The sequence below is a fragment of the Drosophila elegans genome, unplaced genomic scaffold (assembly GCF_018152505.1).
Source record: "Drosophila elegans isolate 14027-0461.03 unplaced genomic scaffold, ASM1815250v1 contig_814, whole genome shotgun sequence".
Lineage (NCBI taxonomy): Eukaryota > Metazoa > Arthropoda > Insecta > Diptera > Drosophilidae > Drosophila > Drosophila elegans.
Window position 1 is genome coordinate 10,050,971 of NW_024546167.1, and position 12,827 is coordinate 10,063,797.

At 40.9% G+C, this 12,827-nt stretch overlaps 2 protein-coding genes across 2 annotated transcripts; both read right to left on the reverse strand.

Annotated features, from left to right (window-relative positions):
• Positions 1–38: 38 nt before the first annotated feature.
• Positions 39–3,591, reverse strand: LOC108138671. The gene is made up of 4 exons (XM_017261014.2): positions 3,220–3,591; positions 3,052–3,156; positions 2,764–2,998; positions 39–2,709 (listed from the first exon to the last, which is right to left on the reverse strand). Exons 1-4 carry the CDS (start codon positions 3,497–3,499, stop codon positions 252–254), a joined length of 3,078 nt encoding a protein of 1,025 aa, XP_017116503.1. The 5' UTR covers positions 3,500–3,591; the 3' UTR covers positions 39–251.
• A 358-nt stretch (positions 3,592–3,949) lies between these two features.
• Positions 3,950–6,903, reverse strand: LOC108138604 (cilia- and flagella-associated protein 91). Its single transcript, XM_017260894.2, has 3 exons — positions 6,608–6,903; positions 6,317–6,554; positions 3,950–6,260 (listed from the first exon to the last, which is right to left on the reverse strand). The coding sequence occupies exons 1-3, from the start codon at positions 6,861–6,863 to the stop codon at positions 4,079–4,081; spliced, it is 2,676 nt and encodes an 891-aa protein (XP_017116383.2). The 5' UTR covers positions 6,864–6,903; the 3' UTR covers positions 3,950–4,078.
• Between the last annotated feature and the right edge of the window lie 5,924 nt (positions 6,904–12,827).

Genomic DNA, 12,827 nt, shown 5'->3' on the forward strand with positions numbered 1-12,827 from the left:
TCTTAAAACATTAATTTAAAGAATAACAAATGCATTTCTTTGACTCCATCAAACAATATTTTTAAACTTCTTTTCAAGCTAAATTACAAGTAATTCTTAATGCCAATAACAAAATCCGGTATTCCAAGTTCAGTCCGTTAAATTTGGTTATAAACATTTCTTCATTCACATGTAAATTCCATTAATATACGCGTATGAAAGTAACGAAAAGTGCCGTTACCCAAGAGGTGAAAACCAGGAATTTTCCAAAATTATCTAAACTTGAAGAGCTGCGAGTCTTTGGGGTAATAAACAACTACCTCCTCACCCACTTCGGAATGCTCTTCCTCAAATTCGTCGTCATTGGTTGTTGTTGCGCTACCTTCTTTCTGATAAAATTCCTCTTTTTCTTCTTCAGCTTTTTCTAACTCTTTTTCTAAATCTTCGTCATTAGAGCTACTTTTGATTTCACCTTCGATATTCTCAACAAAAGTCTGTTGTTCAAGCATGGGGTTATTGTGGATTAACGACGAACCGCGCAGTTCCCTAAGATTTTCTAAATGCTCGGCAAGATCGACAGTGCTTTTGATGCTGAATAATTCAGGAGATGGAATCTTCGTATGTTGAGTACTCAAGATTTTCGTTTGCTGAAGCTCCTCGCTTTTTATAAAGTCAAGTAAACTAGAATCATTAATTAGCTTAAATTTCTCATCGGTCTCTAGTTTCGCGGTAATATCATCATATTTGAACTTTTTAGCTAGAGATAAAAATTGAGTTTTTAATAGTTTTGTATTTTGCATCGAATCTGAACGAGAGTCTTTCAATTCCGACTTCTGCCTTCTTGGAATCTCATGCTGAAAGTAAGCAAATGACTTGCTTGAGCAGAGTTCGAGAAGATCGTCTGAGGGATTTTCGAACTTGAATAGGATTTCGTCGAAGACATCGTCGAACAGGCTGTTGTAGACTTCGGTGGCAATCCGCTCGTTTTCCTCTTTCCAACGTCTGCCCGGAACCGCCTGGCGAATGAGTTTCCTCATTATGGCATGGGCCTCGTACCAGGACACTTTCTGCGGACCCTCGCTTTCACTCTCCGAGGAGGAAAACAGATACAGATCGTTGTCGATGAGGCGATCGATTAGATCGCTAGTCAGAGTGCTAGCTATGTCATACGGTTCCAACTCTTGCCAAACTTTGTCAAAGATCACATCTTCCACTATGTATTGGGTGATCATAGATGCCTCGTAGCCCTGGAGCACAGCATTTAGATCCGGACACACCATGTCTTGCAGCATTAGTCGCAGTGAAGTGAATGTGTGCGGATTCTGAATGAGCTTGAAGGACTCTAGCCATCGCTCTATGTCCGCATCGATTTGCTTGGCCATCTCGGCTACAGTCTCGGCAGCCTCGTCCTCCATCATGTGGTTAATGTCGGTGGTGAATATGTTGTCGGCATATTTCTGTGCCGTTTCACCGTGAACCACATTGCAAAACTGAAACATCTCCTCGTACATCAACCTCATGGCGTTCTCCTTCTGCCTCAATCCCGCCTCGGCAGCTTCACGTCGCCAGCGTTCTTTTTGGGCCAAAATGCTGAAGAAGTGCAGCTTGCGTTGCTCCTTCAATCGTTGCATTTCGTTGGATAGGAACTGCATGAGCGAGCCAATGTAGCTACCTTCGTAGGAGCATATCAGATTCTCCAAATCCTGACGACCTCTGAGTGAATCTCTTTGCCTATCTGCCTTTGGTGCGACCTTGGAAGCTACCTTTGACTTGACTTTGCTGGTCGCTCTGGAATATTCGGTCATGCGTGTCTTTCTAGCTAACATATTGTAGGAATGATAGGAGTCGCTCGAATCCGTACTTGGTGCTCGGTGCTCTATACGTAGACGTGTTTTCAGACAATTGGGCGAATCTTTGGACATGTCCGCCTGGGTTCTCAGGGTTTTGAGGGACTCGTACAGTCGCTGTAGATTGCCATCGTTGCAGAAGTTCCGCTCGTACTCCCTGTCGTACTCCTTGGGCTTGGACCATTCCTTAAGTTTGCTAAATGGACACTGAACATTACGCATATTGACCCGCTTCTCCAGATCATCGATCCTCATGTCGAATGCCTTGCGTCCGGTAGAGGATTCAAAGCTCCTTCGGGCCGGATCGACACCATGTCGTGTCAGGGGTCCGTAGAACTCGGAACAGCGCGATCCGAGGGCCTGCATGGGGCTTTGTTTTTCCCACTTGCGAGAGGTTTTGGCCAACTGGATACCGATGCGACGCATGCCCCGCTGGTACTCGACCTCGTTCTTGTGCAGATCCGCCAGTCGACGCTTCTGGATGCCTTCAAAGGTCTTCTCTATTCGACTCTTCGAGGCCGCATGCATTTCCTTCTCCCTCTTGTCGAACATCTTGATCACAATCTCGAGTCGCATCATCTGGCACTCCTGTATGTCCTCCTCCCGCTGGATCCAGTGCTCCCACTCGAAGGCCTCCAATATCTCGGTGTACTCCTTTTGCATGGACACTTGCCTGGCCTCGTTCAGTAGTCTCTGCAAGTTCGCCTTCAGTGCCTTCTTAAAGTTCCATCGCCTGCGGGAACGCTCCAGAAGCTCGACTTCATGCAGTCCTGGTGGCTTGTCGCCGGGCAGCAATTTGGCCAGACTAAACAGCTCGACGGTTTCATTTCTTTCTCGGTTCTGTACCTCTGGTAAAAATGCCAAGGTCTGCGCAGAAGATTCCCTAAAAAGGAGTTATTTTTGTGGTTTTTCAACCCAAGTATCTTTTGTATCTTACCTATAAAGAGTTTGTGTGGCCACATCGTTGAAAGGTCGATTTTCCACATACTTTGGAAAGAAATCGCACTTGTTTTTCAATTCCTTTCTCAAGGGCTTTGAGTTTAGCTTGACTTCTTGAGTCGCCAGATCCGAGTGTACATTTTGCAGAAAGAAAATACCTGGCTCCTTGAATTGACATTCGCTGTCGGTTCGAGGCAATCGCCCGACATGGCGCACCGCTGGATTGTTTGCGCCTAAACATAAAGATTTTATGTCTGTGAATATCAGTATTTTTATTCAAACCCACCTGCCATTAATCGGGAATCTGAGGACCTCCTGCATGACGAACTTAACTGGCATTTGCTGTCTGCTCGAGGAATTTCTTTACTATTTTCGGATGGATTGTTGTCACCTGAAAAAATGAGAAAACAATTATCTAACGCTCAAATGATGGTAAGTTTTCGTGTTGACCCACCGCTTGTTAATCTGGTATCCGATGGCTTTGTTATCAAACACGATGTTAGCCCCTGTCCAATAACCTTGTCATTATCTCTGGTCTTTGAAGACTCTCCAAAGCTTCGCTGTTGTTTGCCATGTGTAAATGTGACACGTTTCTTCTGCCGCAAAGTTTCCTCCTTTCTTGGCGAAGCTGATGGAAGAACTGAATTCGAGTTGATGGGCCTCAGCTCGCGGTTTTCTCGGATAAACTGAAGGATTCGTTCCTTCCGCAATGTCTTTTCCTTTGCTGAGGGCATTTCTTGTTTAAATCAAACCTACTATTGGTGTTCCTATTTGTTGTGTGTTTCCAGGTGTTCTCTGTTTGAAGTGTGATTAATGCATGCTCTCAATTGTTATGTAACTAGCTTACTGGGTTAACTAGTAAAATTGCTGCCTAACAGCTCAAACTACAATGGATTGTGCAAAACATTGGGTTAGTCAGTCACTGAGTAGCAATTGCGATTCACCAGGCAACCGAGTTGCTGCTAGGGAGGCACATTTGTTTGTTGGCCAATCGATAGGACCCGATTCGGTTATTAACCAAAAATAGTTGGTACACATACATTGCAGTCATATAAAATATAGAGTAGATTTCATATGTCTGCCACCGACTAGGATTTTAGGTTTAAGACAAACAGTACATTTGTTTTTTTAAAAATGTAGAATATTTATTTTATAGACCAAACTTTATAAACCAAATTTATAGATCACAAAACCACGATAGCAACAATCTTTATTAAAAATATTTACAAATAAGATTGTTTAAATACAAGTTAATAAAATCATATATACTAATCCCTATCAATTTAAAACACCCTTTTTTTTTGCTATATAAGCTAGGATTCCGAAAGATTCTCGATCTCAGTATCGCAACATTCCTGCAATGGTGGTGTAATGCAATCCGAAAGATAATCCCAAGGGTTATCATCGGCGTCGGGTGATAGTGGATTAGTCGTGCTATAAAGGGTTTCAACGGAAGCCGGATTGTTCGTTTTTTTTTTCTTTTTAAGGCTTAAAAGTTGGGTCTTCAGTACTCGAGAACCGTTGTTTATGTCAGATTGATATTCCAGCAGCTTTCCCTTTTCACGTTCCCTTAAGCGTTTTTCATCGTCAACTAACAGATTTTCGTGCGACAGCGAGTTGTACACTACGACTGGTTCGATGGGTGCTGGATTGTCCTTTCTGTAAATGATTTCGGCAAAGATGTCATCCAACAGGTCATTATAGTTCTCGAAGACGATGCGCTCGATCTCCTCTTTCCAACGTCTGCCCGGAACCGATTGTCGAATAAGTTTTCGTATTATGGCATGAGCTTCGTACCACGAAGTGTCCTGGGGCGATTCGCTTTCACTTTCCGAGGAGGAGAATAAATACAGATCGTTGTCGATGAGGCGATCGATTAGATCGCTAGTCAGAGTGCTAGATATGTCGTACGGTTCCAATTCCTTCCACACTCTGCCGAAGATCACGTCGTCCACTATGTACTGTGCAATCATAGATGTCTCGTAGCGCTGGAGCACAGCATTTAGATCCGGACAGACCATGTCCTTCAGCATGAGCCGCAGGGGAATAAAGGTGAGCGGATTCTGGATGAGTTTGAAGGACTCCAGCCAGCGTTCTATGTCCACATCGATTTGCCTGGCCAGTTCGGTAACAGTCTCGGCTGCTTCGTTCTCAGCCATGCAACCCACATCGTTGGTCAGAATGTTGAGGATATAGCTGTTACTGATATCGGAGCGGATCAGATTCGATTGCTGGAACATCTCCTCGTACAGCATCCTCATGGTGTTCTCCTTCTGCCTCAATCCCGCCTCGACGGACTCCCTTCGCCAGCGCTCCTTTTGGGCCAGAACAGAGAGGAAGTGCATCCGACGCTCCTCCCTCAACCGACTCATTTCGTCTGTGAGGAACTGCAGCACATAGCCAATCGCACTGCCTTCGTAGGCGACAATCATGTTCCTCATATCCCCTCCATTATCATCTTTAGTGCGTCTTTCAGCGCCTTCGGCGGCTAAATGATTTCTCTGCCGACTGAGCTTCTGTCTGAGAGTCTCCCTTGCCGAGAGTCCCTGCGATTGTCGTGCGATTTCATCATTGTTGGCATACAGACTGGAGAAACTCTTTATTGTCATCAATCTCTGGCGGGAGGTTTCGCTTGACATATACTGCGATTTGGGGCGTACCTTAAGACAATCCGGTTTTGGCCTCTGATCGTCGTGGCTGTCACTCAGTTTCCTAAGAGATTGGTAAAGGGCGTCCAGATGGGACTCACTGCAGAAACGGTTCTCGACCTCTTGAATCCGCTCCTTGGGCCGAGACCACTGCTTCAGTTTGGCGAAGGGACACTCGACTATTTTGAGATTGATTTGCCTCTCCAGTTCGTCGATTCGCATGTTGAAAGCCCGAGTGCCAGTGGTTGAGGTGAAGTTTCGACGGGCCGGATCCACTCCGTATCTCATGGGTGGAGCGTAGAAGTCGGAACAAGGGGATCCCAGGCTGTACATGGGTGTCTGCTTCTGCCAGTTTAGCGAGGTCTTGGCCAGTTCCTTACTTATTCGGCGCATCCCACGCTGGTACTCGATTTCGTTCTTTCGCAACGCCTCCTTGCGACGTTTCTCAATCAGTTCGCATCCCCTTTCCAATCGAGTCTTGGATGCGGCATGCATTTCCCTTTCCCTCTTGTCGAACATCTTGATCACGATCTCCAGTCGCATCATCTGGCACTCCTGGATCTGTTCCTCCCGCTCAATCCATTGCTCCCATTCGAGGGCCTCCATCACGGATTTGCAATCGCATTTGGTTATTTTTTTATCATTGAGCCACTTCTGGCTGAAATTGGACTTAACTGCCTCCAAGAATTTCTGACGCTTTCGGGATCGCTCCAAAACTTCAACCTCATAGAGACCCGGTGGCTTACTGCCAGGCAGCACTGAAGGAAGTCTAAAGAGCTCAAGGGTGGGGTCTTCAAAGCCAGGATAGATTTCGGGCAAATAGGCCAAAGTCTGCGCCGAGGACTCCCTAATAATGAGAACTAAGTTACGTCACCGTATACTTTCTATATACAACGGTCTTACCTATAAAGCGTTTGTGTGTTTTGATCTTTAAAGAATTGCGGGCTAACATATTTCGGAAAGAAATCACATTTGTTCTTCAACTCCTTTCGTTGGGGCTGGGATGGTTTGAAGAAAACTTCATGTTCGATTATATTTGTGTTCCGTCCTTTAAGAAAAAATACACCCGGTGCATTGAACTTGCATTCTTCATCGTCTCGAGGTTGTGTTCCTGTTTCCCGAACGACGGGATTATTCTCGCCTGGGGAAATAAATATGTGAGATTTTATTGAATTTTACTAAGGGTTCACTCACCGCCAATCAATCGCTGATCCGTTGAGGGAGTTAAGATCAAACATGATGCCAGCTCCGTCTTGGTATGTTTGGCCACATTTTTAGGTTGTTTCTTTTGGATTGCGAATGATTTTTTCTCTAAAACATCAATAGGCCTGGCCTCTCGATTTTCTTGAAGAAATCTTAGTATTCGATCCTTACGCTCTTCCTGTAAACGAACTTTTTTCGATTTCTTACGATGTCTCATGTTCAAAGTTACAGTGTTTAAGAAATTCATAAAAAGGTATTTTCTTTTTAGGAAGTATGTGATCGACCTACTGTGTTACATGTGCTTTTGTTTATGATCACTTATTTTTCTAGGAGTTGTGGTTTTTGTTTAGTATTTTTAATTTATTTTTTTTTTTGAGCAAGTATAAATAAAAGTTGTCGCATTAATTAAAGTGATTCTTTCTTTTTATTTAATTATTTTAAAAACCGTTTCCTTAATTTTCAGAAAACATTAAGTTTACAAAAACGAAATACCTCTGGTTAATTAAAGGATATAAAATGTCGAACTGCTAAGAAAAGATTTGTTAAATATTCTGTCATTCTTATGATTAAAACTTTCCTTTTTCGATTTTGTTTGAAAAAAACCAGCCCTAAATGGAATTATCTCATCAATATCAATTTGAGTCATTGAAATGGTCAACATTTTCCCCGCAATCTGCAGAAAACTCCGAGTGGGGGCACTGCTGAGATGTATACAAATGACCTTAAATGGGTTGCTCTCCTTAAAATCCCACCCACCACCTCGACGTGACGTTAATCATTTATTATCCGACATGTCCGTGATTATTTAGCTTTTTGTCTTGTGCCGGCCATAATTCATTTTCTTTGCAGGCTTTAAATTTTTTAAGTCATTGAATATGTTTCTTAGGGTTCCTTGATTTCCCCCCGGCGAGAGTGCAACTAATTTTGTGTAATAATTTATGAGCGAAGTTTTCCTTTGGGGGTTGGGATGGGAAATGCTTTTCGATAAGAAGTGCTTTTGACGATTAAGCCCAACACTCGTGTAAGTTGTGAAGCGTAAATTGTTGTTTTTCAGTCCCGGCTCGAGGGTTTTAAACATTGAGGGTTCTTTTGTGGGCAATTTAAGGCTATTCTTGTTCGCTAAAAGTTTTCTTGGAAAGCGAGAAGCGAATTTTCGGGGCGAATAGCTTGAAAACTTGACCCATTTTGACAGGCTCACAGATTGCCAACTTTTAATTGGCATTAATTTTTATCAACTCCGGAACCACTGCTCAACGGCGCAATTGAGGACTCATGTTCGTGCTAAGCAGGCACATTAATTATCGCTTGAAAGCCTCATCTCCGTCAATATTGAGTACCGGTACTCCTCCTGCACTTTGCCATTAATTACCTTTTCTAAGCATTTGCCCATTTATCAGACTCGACTCCTTCCCGTTTTCAGTTCCTGGTAAAGGGTGTTACGGGGTACGGCGGCCTCCTTTGTTGCCTGCGTGACCCCATCAAAAATAATGTTGCTAATTAGGCAACAGCATTTTCGCCGAACATTTAAACCGATTAGAGCGTTTGTTCATATCAGCTCAAGGCAATCCTAGAAAATCAGAAGAGCCCCCATCCGAAGGTTTACCTAAAGAATCCATTGTAGATGTACTTTTTATTAAAAAGTCTAATATATTTATCTTTTCTGTTTTAATCTGAGGTACTGATGATTTTTATCTGATTTCCAAATATAACTTGTATTGATAGAATTAGAATTAGTTGCTTAGAATTGAGTTGCCAAAAGTGGTACGTGCTTTTCAACGACATAAAATATGCACTGCCGAATTTCCTCAGTGTATTTGATATTTGCTTTAAGTTGTTCCACGTTTTACACCTGAAGTATCCCTCTGACAGCTTTGAATTTTGGATGTTTGTACAAAAATATTTCTATGAAATTAATTTAGAGGATGACATGTTATCTCCTAGTATATTATGTTTTATTAGTGACTTGAGGTAAATCTAAAATCTATAAATAAAAAGAAATTTAGTTATAAATTTTGCAGAATTTTTAAAAAATACACAAAATTTTTTTTTAAGTCAAGATATGAAATAAAGTTAATAAAATCCACAACTTAATTTTGTTATCTCACTCAATATTGAATTTTTTAATACAAGGTTTAAGCTTAAACCTTCTTTGAAGTCTTACCCCAATTTCGTTTGTCATCTTATGCTTGTTCTCCAAGCATCAAAATTGAGTTCATTAACCTTTGAAAGAAAGAATCTGCAACCTTCGACTAACTGAAATTAGTTCTTCGCTTGGTGTTCTCATTTTTATGTTGCTTCCGGTACGGGGGAGCTTTTCTATTTTCATTTTTCAAATAATGCGTATTTATGAGCAAACAATGAAATTATATTTACTTTTACTGTGTCAATATTTGCATGCAATTAATTTCCCCAGCTTCGGCATTAAGCGGGGACACCAGCAGTCAGCATACCAGTAAACCCTGGCGAGCAGTGAAAAATCAAAACCAAACGAACCGTGGAGCGAGGGCAAAGTGCCGTAACGTGTGCAGAGGGCCGGAGTTTTCCGGGAAAACTCCAAGACCCACAGCAACCCACATCGAAAACCCACACCCACAATGTCCTAGCTGGCGGGTATGCCGCAATTTACTTTAGAAGTATTGCTAACGAAGGAATCGAAGACGAGTGGCTGTTGCTGTTTCTGTTATTTTCTGATGATGGGCGATGATAACGAGATGCTCCGCTGAAGTTTGGCAAGTTTGTGGCGCTTCCTTTGGCGCATCCTTTGTGGCCGGGCTCGAAAACAAGTCGCCGGAAAGTTCGGGCTAATGCCAGCCACATTTTGCTTTCCCTTAAAAAAGTTCGTTTGCATGCTTTCGACTTTTTTAATTAAATCTTCGGGCAGAAGACAAATAGAATTGGCCAAAGTGAGGCCGAGTATTGGGAAATGTCGGCAAAACCACCACCAGCCAAAAAGGACGAACTCCTTCCATAAAATTAAGCCATTAAACTATATCCAACTCGTTTCGTTTAATGGCCGGGCCATTTAAATTTTCATGCTGTGTCGAGAAATAACAACAAGAAAAGGGATCTCCAGATCCGGTCGGCTTCATTTTATGTTATCAAAAATATTTTCAGGCACTTAAATTAATTTATGGCTCAGCGAACTCCCCAAAAAAAGCTAAATATCATTCTATTACCGCTTTGGGTGGGGTTATATTTTTATAAATAACTCTTATCAGTAGCGCAACAAAGGGAGCTTAAAATTTAATCAAATTTTAGATCGAAGCGGTAGATAATTGTATGTTTATTAAGACCCTACAGCAAAATGATTGCAATTTTTCCGTGTCGTCACGGAATTTAAACTTTATCAAGTGAGAGTAAAACTAAAACTTTTTTCTGACGACACCTCTGTTTTTTACTAAATTAATGTCCTAAGCGCAAAAAATTGTAAATCAATATTTATTGTAATGGGCATTTCTTGTATATCCCCTTAAACTTAGTGGGTATTGTGATTTTGTATTCGATTGGAAATAAATACAAAATTTTTTTCGTATTTGTCAAGATTATCGTCTAAATAATAAACTATATATCCAAAGCAGGAAAAGGGAAACCCTTAATTAGTTTATTTAGCTAATGCTCTTATATAGTATATATATATATATATGCAATAGTAAGTACACCGTGTTCTCCAAACAAAATCTAAGAAAAATAATGAATTAATTATCCTTGTTATTATTATTATTATTATTATAAAATTTTTTAAGATTTTTAATAGGTAAGAGTAAAGGAAAATCGAATTATCTCCCCCAAACTTTTAGATATTCCCCTATGTTGTGGTTTTTCGGGATGTTGGCTTTTGTGCTGTTTATTTGTTTCCTTCGCGCTTATGTCGTAAAATTTATGACACGAAATGTTTTGGCATTACTTTCGGACGGTTTATCTGCGGCCATGTAGCACCCGGAAAGGTAGGCGTCTCGTTAGGCGTGGCATGCCAGCCCTTTCCTTGCCTTTTATGCTCGATATGGAACGGGCATAAAAAACAGCGACCATATTTATTTATATATATGAAAATTTGTAGATTTATGTACAGAAATTTGCATTTTTTTATGCTCGTGCTGCTGTTGTGAATTGTTTTGGCTTGGGAGGGATTTGGAATTGAGATTTTCATAGATTTTGTCGGCCAGCCATCGTCGGTGTGCCATTTATCAACTACTTCGCTGCGGAGGCAACTTTTTGGGGCCAAACATAAAATTGCACTTATGCAGAAGCAGCGAAGCAACCAATCTAACCATTACCAACCAGCCATAACCAAAACCCAGCCAAGTGCATGTGGGCAACTCCCCCAAATCCCAGTCCTTTCGGGATACAGAAAAACTATTCTCCCATTCGGAGCGCACATCTTGAGTTGGTTGGTTAGGTTAGTTGGGTTGGGTCGGGTTGGTTGTTTGTATGTTTTTTGGCCGGGGAGAGTAGTTGTAGTCGGGGGCCACATTCCATCCCCGATGGCTGGAAACCGCATAAATTGCTTTAGCACCAAAGGGATTTGTGTCAAAATCAGACCAAAACAGCTAGCTCAAAGACAAGAATCCTTCACTCCGCTTATCCGGAGTGCTGTCTATAAAAAATAAAGGGGGTCTATGGATTTATGATGAAGCAGCTATTCCCTTCTTGAGGTTTAATAGAGTTTAAAGTGAAGATGGCCAGAGTGGAGGAAAATACAAACGATATTTTAAAGGTCCTATAGACTAATTTGTAACAACACAAGGTAGTAGCTAAAAATAATTTAGTTGACTACATATGTTGATTTAACTAGACTTAAATTTTTAATTTGAGTTTAACTATGGTTAATACTTTTTTATTCTATGTTTAATGTTTGTAAAAATTCAAGCCTTTAACTATTGAATGGCTTAAACAATACTTTTTTTAATTTGTATTACTTAAAGTTTAACCAAATTACGGTATTACAAGACCTTGTTCGAAAATAAGCTTATATTCAAACCACATTATATTTTATTAAAAAACGTAATGATAATGTTCTGTGCTCACTTAACCTTAAGCCAGCCTGCAAAAAAACACATATATTCTCCTTATTTTGCCAACTCACCCAACTTCATTAGAAATGTATGAGACCCTCGCTAATGGCGTCGCCGAAAAAGGGAATACATGGCAAAGTTGTGCCTTAATTTTAAGCATTTGCTGTTGCTACTCCAGCCAGAAAGTTTTTCCACTTCAATGGGCGAAGGCACAAAAAGCACACATATGTGCGAATACACTTGCCCATATCCTGAATGTACATAGAATACATATGTGTATATATATGGGGTTTTCGTGGGTGTATACGCCCCAGCAAATCAGCTTACAACTTAAATTGAGGCACTTTCGTTTAGCTTCACTTTGCATGGTCGCTCCTTCGCCGCATATCCTTGAGTGGTTCGGAGGCCTTTGGAAAAAGGCAGCAGGATGTGCGGAGTTGAAAGGAGGCAAACAAACCGCCGGTGGCACAATTTAGTTCCTCAGGGAACTGCTAAAGTTCTCCCTCTTGTTGTTGCATTTTTTTTTCCTTTTTCATTGGGGAGAAAACTTTTCACTTGCTCTATTTACCAGGATATTTCTTTGGGCAGTCCCCACTCCATATGTGTGTATAGGTATTAGAAATAAATCAAGGGATTTTTGGGATTTTGGTTTTTTTGCCTCGCTTCGTTTCGTTCATTGCTTTTCGTATTTTCCATCGCTTTTCCGACATGTGTGTGAGGTCTCTTCCAGCGGGGTATTAGTTTGGAAAATTGTTTAGGCCACCGCAGGCCTAAGCAACAACTTGCTGTGGTTTTTGGCGGCAAGAGCTGTTACACAAATACAATGCAATTACGGGCGCTTTTCTTTTGTATATCAAGAAAGTTTTATTTACTCAACTATTAGATAAAAGTTGGTTTCATATACTCACAGTTGATTGCTGTTTTAATTTTGGGTCTTATACAAAAAACAAATCTGAAGAAATTGAAAATAATTTAAATCTTAATCACAGTTTAAAAAAATTTAGCAGCGGCATTAAATAATCATATATGAAAATTTGTATTTTAATTGGAATTTAATCCTAAGAATTTGTGTTGTCTTTCATAAAATGCAACAAAAATGTCTAAATCTTTTACCATATGTTTAATTCCATTAACCAATACCATTCAAGGGTTTTCTCTGATTTGTGAACCACCAGTGCATTACACTAATTACAAGACTC

Excerpts from the sequence above, each read along its gene's own strand:
- LOC108138671 (XM_017261014.2), bottom strand. The coding sequence starts at position 3,499 with ATGCCCTCAGCAAAGGAAAAGACATTGCGGAAGGAACGAATCCTTCAG. Across the intron at positions 3,157-3,219 it reads GGATACCAGATTAACAAGCG|GTGACAACAATCCATCCGAA; the intron begins GTGGGTCAACAC and ends TCATTTTTTCAG. Across the intron at positions 2,710-2,763 it reads GCCACACAAACTCTTTATAG|GGAATCTTCTGCGCAGACCT; the intron begins GTAAGATACAAA and ends ACTCCTTTTTAG.
- LOC108138604 (XM_017260894.2), bottom strand. The coding sequence starts at position 6,863 with ATGAATTTCTTAAACACTGTAACTTTGAACATGAGACATCGTAAGAAA. Across the intron at positions 6,555-6,607 it reads GGATCAGCGATTGATTGGCG|GCGAGAATAATCCCGTCGTT; the intron begins GTGAGTGAACCC and ends TTATTTCCCCAG. Across the intron at positions 6,261-6,316 it reads AACACACAAACGCTTTATAG|GGAGTCCTCGGCGCAGACTT; the intron begins GTAAGACCGTTG and ends TCTCATTATTAG.